We start from the raw sequence: 8,791 nt of genomic DNA, 5'->3' as shown, positions 1-8,791 counted from the left end.
ATAAATATAATAAAGCGACATAATCGTTAAGTTTAAGATTCTGGTCATAGATGGTGTCTAATATTGTCTTCCTTGAAATTCCATCGGACCTCAGCACTAGGTATAAACAACAATGGATGCCGCACAGTTGAAAGAATGGATGTTGAATTTGCTGTTTATTGTAAACAACTCGTTTCCCGTATCGTTTTAAATTAACTTTATAGTATCGCGGCGAATTTCCGTACGTGCAAAACATTTCTACGGTATTGTTATTAACAAAGATTCCTATCCAATGTTCTCCGGCCTCTCCAGCTGCTTCATTATTAAATATGAAGCAAAATTTGGGTCTCCTAGGATGTGGAGGGAGTTTATCTACTGGAAAGCATCCTAAATAGTAGGGTCCTGTTCTTTTGTCGCAAGTTAAAAGAGCGTTTATTTGCGAAGTGTTCATAATTTAGTCTTGACAACTCCCGTCTCAGGTAACGAGACTTTTTGTAATTCGGCGCCGTAGAAAACACCCAAAATCTGCTCCCCCTTTAAATCTGCTACGCGATAGACGGGTGGTGACCTTGGTATGACGTCAACAACGCGAAATATTTCGTCAGTAAACGTGAATCCCGAGCTAATTTTTCTAAATGCTCGACTTGCTATAGAGAGACGCACGTAGTCGCCAATTTTAAACCTTGGTGCGTATCGATTAATTCCGTTAGATTTCCCGTACAATTTATCCAAAATAATTGATTCGTTATCTATATTAACATGAGCTGGTGCAATTCCAATTGTCGAATGAACCCGTTCATTATAAGCTCGAGTAATTAAAGGTAAATATTTAACGTAATTTTTATTCCCCGTGGCCGTAATAACTCGGGAAATTGGTTCCTTAATTGTTCTAATAAAACGTTCCGCTAGACTGGCTTCATGCTGACTCCGGGCAAAATGTATTTGCACATTGTGACGTTTCAAAAAGGAATCAAAGTTGCGCGAACTAAATTTGCCCCCGTAATCGGTGTATATTTTTAAAGGGATCCTCTCTCGAAATATTTTTTTAAAAGCTTCGATAACCTCGCCAGATGTTTTGTTTTTGAGAGGTACTGTCCATCCGTAGCGGCTTAAGACGTCAATGACGCACAAAACATAGCGAACATTTTTATTAAAACGTTTTAATTTTTGTAGATCCAACAAATCAGCTTGAAAAACGTCATCGATACTTGAGGCGTACACCTGGTTGGTTTTGAATCGGAAGCGCCGAAATCGGTGTTTCGTGTAGGCGGGTTGTTTCTTAAGAAAGGCGATTAATTTTGCTTTTGGCATGTCCGGTAAGGCTTTTTGTAACCTCGCTAGCGACCCATAGGCGGTCGGATTAGCCACATCGTAATATATTTTTCTAATTTTAGCGTCCATGCCTTAACAAGTATAAATAACGACTAAATGGTTTCCCAATAAACAACTTTATTTAATACGCAAAAAGGTATTTTATAAAAAAACAATATCAGTTAAACAAATACTATATATCAGTACATTTTTTAATAGCCATATATCAAGGCGTTCTTTAAATCGGCAAAACTGTTGACAAAATAAGCGTAAATATCCTCTTGATCTCCAATCCATCCATGGTCGGTCTCAAATTGATGCAAAATTTTCTCTCGATCTAGTTGAGGCAGCGCTTCGTGCAAATTACGTTCGACTCGATCGCTGAAATTTGTGTCAAATTCCGAGCAGCTTTGAGAGTGGCATATTTGTTTTCGACACTCGACGTTGGCGCAAGTGGAAGTGACGTCAAACAAAGTGGTAGTGAGCTCGTTTAAAATTTATTCGCGCATGCGACAGACAGCTATCCCTTTAGCTTTGAGAGCCTCGTCAATCAACGGCTTTAAATCAATCAGTGTCTGCCACCCTGTTTTGTTCAGGCTAAATCCTTCGCTGGTACTAAAGTTGAGGAAATAACGACTGCCGCTGCCTCGTTCATAGTATCGAAGATCGATTATACGTTTATCTATCGAGTTGACGAAGCATTCCAGTTTGATGCGCTCTTTGACGGGCAACCAAATATGATAGCGAGGTATTTTTCCGTCAAAAAAAGACGTGAGTTCATTTTGAAACCGAAACAAAGCGTACCAAGCGTTAGGTTTTAATATAGTTTTTGTGCGCGTATCCGATCTTTGAATTAAAATTTTAGGTTCAATTGATTCGACAACGCAGATGTCGAGCTTTGGCGTGATGGTGTGTACTTGGTGCATATTGACGCGCGACTGATATTGTATTTCTAAAGTTTTAGTCTTTTATACGTTGGGGTGATTATAAATAATTTCTCTGTTTTTAGATATTATTAACTGATTGTTCGGAAATTCGGCCATGACAATGCACGTGACGTTTTCGGTTAGCGGAGAGCTAAATCTTAACGATAATCTCAAGTTTCCAGTCTGGGGCATGGAATTTAAGCCTAACGAAGCGAGATGTTCTATACTCAAATCAAAAACAACGAAAAAAAAGCCTTTTTTATATAAATCGTAAGAAATTATATTTCCTCGGTCAAGACCTAATATCTCGAGCCCCTCGAATAAAGAATTGTAACATCTAACGTATTGATCGTCGGCAAAATTAGGCGTAAACGGGATATCGGGATAATTTTGAGAATTTAAAGAAAATTGCATGAAATCGAGTTTGAAATGTTGGAGATCCAGGGGGTTAGAAGTTGCTTCCCCTACAAATTTTTTATTAGTAACGAAAGCCACTACAGTTCGCGAGGGTAATTGCTCAGTAAACAAGCTGTCCCTAATGAAATCTTGCGTTCCGGTGGTTATTAAGAAATTTTTCATAACAATAGAGTTTACTTCGTAGCGAGCGTTTATTCCCGAATTTAACATCTGAGCGTGAGCTAGCTGCAGTTCGGGATTAACCTCAATTTCGCGCGTAAACAAGGTGCATTCCGTTAAATCAATCTTATACTTTTTACCCGTTTCATTGTGAATAATAGCGAAATCCGAGGAGCTTCGATGAAGTCTAATTCGGACCTCGATATTATCTAGCAAGAATTTGGGTGTTTTGAACATATCCAGAAATAATTCACCAATTACATCGCACGTCTTTGATTGTGCCACGCGGTTAGCGCGACGGCCTATACCATTATCATCTTTGTTGATATTGGCGTCTTCTAAAGCCTTCGCCGGATCGATAATGGTATCCAAATAATATAACATAAAAGTTAACCAGGAATTGGCCGCCGTTTGTTCATAATTTAAAAGTATTTTAAAATAGGCCATATATGGGTACATATTATTAGGTTGCTGGACAGCGACGCCATTAAGAAATAATTCTACTTGACAAAATAGCGAGGCAATTATTAAATTTGTTACAGAGACTTTCTTTTCCGCATCTGGAACGGCCGAGCCGTCCTCGTGTAAAACGCGAAATTTTAATCTCAAAAGAGTTTTAGTCAAATCATGATAAATGTTAGAGGGAGGAATGATAAATTCTACATATTTAGCATTGGCTAGTGGGGCAATGGGATAATGAGCAGTCGTTTTAGTCCCAACAATATTATTATTCACCACTGGTTTTTCAAATACTTCAAAATCGGAAAGAACACTTTCGTAGGTCGACATATTTAGTCTAGAAAATCGCGTTTAGTGCGTCGCTCAACACGTTTGCTCCGGCTTGTTTTAGCAGTCCTCTTTCGTTTTCGGCCCGTCCCGCTCAGAGTGTTGACAAACCGGTCCACGCCTTTATGTAGTAAGGAATTTATGGATTGTTTGACATTTCTTTTAATCGATTCGCGAGGTGATATTCCGGCGATTTGTGCATCGCTAATTACTCTACTCGTTAATCCACAGCTTCAGACGCTAAAGTACTAATGGCCGGCCTAATAAAGGGTGTAATTTTGCGCAATAAAGAATTGAAGATACCGCCAACAATGAAACGACCCCCGATTGGAAAACGTTTGCGTGTAAAGCTGGAAGACACGATCCTCTTTGGAAATACAGAGTATATCTATTAGGTACCATCGCTCAAGTTCTATTGACGTCGACGCCTAAAAAACAGTTTAATATATACTTTGCCTAAATTAAACGGGATATTTTCCCCATAATCGGATTTCAATTCAATTTCAATTTCTTGTATATCGCTGGTTGAAATTGGATAAAAGTCGATATTATTAAATATTTCCTGGTTCTCCTCGTCTAGCAGCGAGAAAGCTGGCATTTTATGAAGCGTAACAGAGGGGCTTGCCCCCCACCCACTACTTGTTGACGGATAATATTGGTATAGACAAACATGGCATCGACGCCTCTCATGATATCCGCAGGGTAATCCGACGTCTCGTTATTAATATACCGATCCAACTGATTACTACTAAAACCTAACAATCTCCCAAGACCTCGTCCGGGTGTTGTTTTGGGAGACAAGATGGAAACCGTATCGTTCAGTTTTGATACTGTTACGGTTCCGTCTACATTCTGCGTAAATTTAAGACTTTTTCTATGCGTAGGCGACATGGCTTCGCTCATAGCACTTAAAACATCGCTAATATGATAATATACCCCGGGAGGAATCTCGCATGCAAAATTATCAACTCGTCTGGCTTGGTCAGACATATTCGGGTCTTCGGGAAATTTGTCCACATCGTATTCGCTAGTCCAAAAATTATTATTCGCTGTCAGGGTCATTGATCTTAATCGAGGATTTACCAGAGCTACTCCCGAATGACTGAGTTTAAAAAATTCTCCCTCTTCAGGAATGTTAAATAACTGGGCCATTGGTCCAGCTATTGATACGCGAACACCTGGTTCTATTTCGAGACGAACATAAAATCTATCTTCCACCGCCGTTTTGAGAATGTACATTTTAAAATACTGGCGAGGCATATATTCTTGAACACCCAATAACTGGTTTATAATTTTTAAATGTAAAGAGAAGGGGATTACCGCTCCTGTCGCGATATAATCATTCGCCCGCAGGTATTTTGATTTTTGTGAAACTAGTCTTAGTAAATAGATACATTAGTGAGTCATGAACGCGATAATTTACGTATGTGTCATTAGTTGTTTTGAAATGTGTGAAATTACGCTCTAAAGGTTTAGTGGATAGAAACGTCCCACCAACGTATTCAGCTTCTAAATTTAATATATCCCGCAATTCCTTTCGGAATAGCATTTCAATTTTTGCCGGACAATAGACTCTAAAATAACGTTCCGCTCCTTGCTTAATAACGCTAAATTCGGCCTGATGCAATCTTAAAGGATCATAATTGCGCGCAATTATTTGGAGGTTTTCGGCAACATCATCATAAATCTTATAATCATCTGTCGATCTAAACTCGCCTGACACTTTAAAAAACAAATAAAGCCAGGGTTCTTCCCAGGGGTATAGCGCTTTATGGTTCTATTGACTCGATATTCTATGTATGCATTGTCTTTGTCTATGGTATATTCTTCTAATGTCATGCTCAAGGGACCAAGCTGGTGTCTTCCGGAATAATATCTATCGGGGTGAGCGTTAAGCAATTTAGCTACTTGGGGCGAAAATTTAATTTCCACCCATTCCGGTGTTTTGAAATTATACACGATAGCATCACCCCAATTATCTACTGTGTGATATGTTACTTGAATTTTTTTAAATACTGATTTTTCTAAAGTGTTGGCTACGGCTCGATAAAGCCCTTCGGCGTTTTTCTCTGGCGTTTTACTGGCTTAAATAGTTTGAGGTAAGAACAATACTGTGTAGTTATGATAATCTTCAGGGTTAATTGGCTTTTCAGAGATAATTGGCTCGGGTTTTTTCTCTGGCGGATCAACCGGTTGCGGAAACAAGGGTTTTTCATCAACCGGTGGTGGGGAGGGGGTCGGTAATATGGGTAGCTCAAAAGTAGAGGATGTTGTAGAGTCTGGAGATTTTGAGAGGTCAGGCTTTGATGGGTCGGGTTTCGGTAAGTCAGGTTTTGAAGGGTCTGGAAATATATATATTTCCTCAACCTCCGTGGGCGAGGGGGTAGGGGTAAGTGGTTCAAAGGTAGAGGGTTTTGGAGCCTCGGGTGCTGGACTTTTCGGAGACTCGGAAGCAACAATCTTCGGGGGTTCGTTAGCGGGGGTTGGAAGCTTTGGGGTTTCTGGAGTAGTCGGCTTAGCTGTTGTTGTTGTAATAGAGGTGGGCTTAGCTGTTGTTGTTGTTGTAGTGGAGGTGGGCTTAGCTGCTGTTGTTGTTGTTGTGGTTGTAGTGGGCTTAGCTGTTGTAGTGGAGGTGGGCTTAGCTGATGTTGTTGTAGTGGAGGTGGGCTTAGCTGATGTTGTTGTAGTAGAGATGGGCTTAGATGTTGTTGTTGCTGTTGTAGTGGAGGTGGGCTTAGCTGTCGTTGTAGTGGGCTTAGCTGTTGTTGTTGTAGTGGAAATGGGTTTAGTTGTTGTTGTTGTAGTGGAAATAGGTTTAGTTGTTGTTGTTGTAGTGGAAATGGGTTTAGTTGTTGTTGTTGTAGTGGAAATGGGTTTAGTTGTTGTTGTTGTAGTGGAGGTAGGCTTTGCTGTTGTAGTTGGGATTGGTTTAGTCGAAGTTGGAGGTAACGGTTTACTCGAAGCTGGAGGTAACGGTTTACTCGAAGCTGGAGGTAACGGTTTACTCGAAGCTGGAGGTAACGGTTTACTCGAAGCTGGAGGTAACGGTTTACTCGAAGCTGGAGGTAACGGTTTACTCGAAGCTGGAGGTAACGGTTTACTCGAAGCTGGAGGTAACGGTTTACTCGAAGCTGGAGGTAACGGTTTAGACGGATCAGGCCCCGGATATGTAGGATAATAAGGCTTTGGTTGGTCAGGCTTTGGAGAGGTTTGTTTTGGAATAGTTATTTTGGGTGGAGGGGTTATTTTGGGTGGCTGTGGTTGTACAAGTACTACGGGTTCAGTCGTAGCAATAGGTATCGGAAGAAAAGAAGTAGTTCGCGGTAAAATAGGTATAGATGGCGGTAGAGGTTTATATTCTAGTTGAGGTTTTTTTCTTATTGGCGGAACTTCATAGCTTGTTTTACGTTTAATGGCTGCCTTGGGAATGTACTTGTAATCAAATTTTTTTAAAACTATCTCCAACATTATCAATTTCGATTTCCACGTAATTGTTAGTGTAATTTAAACTTATATTTTTAGCATGCTTTGATACAGGATATTTGGATATATAGGGAACATCTTCGTAATTATTCTCCTTAAATTCAAATAATGTGGTCAAGGGGGAATCAGCTGGTATTTTGAACCGTATGTTTTCCTTTCCTAAAACTTGCAGGTAAACGGGAAAGTTTGTATCTAACTGTTTTCCCAGGGCCCCGTCTTTATATTTATTCACTAATTTAAAAGATAATTTGCCTTTTAAATACGGATGACTGTTTACATCATCATTTAAAAGCTCGACAAAATTTTGAAACAGTTCGTACTCTTTGGTCTTAACATAACGATTGACTGGTATCTCTATTTTTTGATATTCAACAGGCCGCATATTTGTCACGATTTGGATCATTTACGACCTGAATTTCAAACTTGTTAAACTCTTCGCTTATATTCACCCAATGATTTGGAAATATGATTTCCGCCAACCCAACTTCATAATCACTAGTCAAATTTAACGGCTGATGCAAATAATTTTTAAAACTTGACTGGGTATTGTTTGGATATATATCTAGACACGTATTAGACGCTAAAGTTAAAAAAAACGTCATTCATGACTAACGCCTGTTTGTCAACTAACCCCAACTTCTTACACTAACGCTATTTTATACATAAAAAGATTGTCCATAGCTCGGTGGACGGGCCAGGATTCGAACTTATCACCTTTTGGGTATCACTTTAGTAAACCCTGCCTTTTCCCATTGAGCTATGGACAATCTTAAAAAACACTCCTTTTATTTTCCTCAAAACGACAAAATTCTTAAACTTTAAAAGTCGTTACCCTTGAAACATCTACGCAGGTGGGTAATCAAGCCATTGAGCCATGGACAATCTTAAAAAACACTCCTTTTATTTTCCTCAAAACGACAAAATTCTTAAAGTTTAAAAGTCGTTACCCTTGAAACATCTACGCGGATGGGTAATCAAGCCGAAAAAAACTAGTTCCATCCGGTTTGATGCAATTATTATATAAGCCATCTGGCTTTAATAGTACCTTAAAGAGTGGAGTCGGTAAAAAATACTTCTTTTAATATTAATTTTGACCTTGATAGTTTAGTATATAAGCGCCGTGTTTCGAAAAGAAAGTTATCAGTTGCCTGACTACGCTCTTAATGTTTAACCGTGTGCAGTACTATTTTTACGAATATGTCTTTCTCTACCGCTCCTGGACCAAATTCGATTTTTCCATCCGTTTCTTCTCGGGCATAGCTTGAGAAGAGACCAAATTCGATTCACGTTCCTGAATTTACTTGCGTAAATTCAGGTTCATGCGAATCGACCTTCATTGCGGTGGTCCGTTGTATGGACGCATATGACACCGCAATGATGGAGAAGTCCTGGCGCCAACAACCAGACCTGGACAAGAAGACCATGCCCCACAGTGGCTCGAATGTAACTTTCTTCGGGAGATGGTGCGCTCACAAACCCCGCATGAGGTTCTGCGTACCTTGCACCAGTTGGAACACGTTCTCTTCAGTGAAGCTCGTCGTAGGGTCTTGACTTTGATATCCTTCTTAAACTTAACAATTTCACGACATCAACGCGGCCCTCGATAAATACATTTTGGAAACCAAGAAGTGGCGAAAAACACCCAAGCCTTGGCTTTTGATCTTTGAGAACCAATGAAGAGAAGCCTCGTTGTTGACCGGTAGAAGTGGCGGTAAATAATTATAGTTTTA

General features: G+C 39.8%; 1 protein-coding gene across 1 annotated transcript; it reads right to left on the bottom strand.

Annotated features, from left to right (window-relative positions):
- Positions 1 to 5,355: 5,355 nt before the first annotated feature.
- On the bottom strand, positions 5,356 to 8,398 carry LOC149632402 (uncharacterized). Its single transcript, XM_089851078.1, has 3 exons — positions 8,363 to 8,398; positions 5,946 to 6,776; positions 5,356 to 5,454 (listed from the first exon to the last, which is right to left on the bottom strand). The coding sequence occupies exons 1-3, from the start codon at positions 8,396 to 8,398 to the stop codon at positions 5,356 to 5,358; spliced, it is 966 nt and encodes a 321-aa protein (XP_089707204.1).
- Between the last annotated feature and the right edge of the window lie 393 nt (positions 8,399 to 8,791).

This window comes from Phalangium opilio, unplaced genomic scaffold, assembly GCF_054372755.1.
Source record: "Phalangium opilio isolate 3A_F unplaced genomic scaffold, DU_Popi_V2 ptg000100l_1, whole genome shotgun sequence".
NCBI classification, from domain to species: Eukaryota; Metazoa; Arthropoda; class Arachnida; order Opiliones; family Phalangiidae; genus Phalangium; species Phalangium opilio.
This window is presented reverse-complemented; position numbering and strand designations above follow the sequence as displayed.

Excerpts from the sequence above, each read along its gene's own strand:
- LOC149632402 (XM_089851078.1), bottom strand. The coding sequence starts at position 8,398 with ATGAAGGTCGATTCGCATGAACCTGAATTTACGCAA. Across the intron at positions 6,777-8,362 it reads ATGAACCTGAATTTACGCAA|CCTGACCAACCAAAGCCTTA; the intron begins GTAAATTCAGGA and ends ACCTCTCCAAAG. Across the intron at positions 5,455-5,945 it reads CTACCCCCTCGCCCACGGAG|ATATTATTCCGGAAGACACC; the intron begins GTTGAGGAAATA and ends TCACCCCGATAG.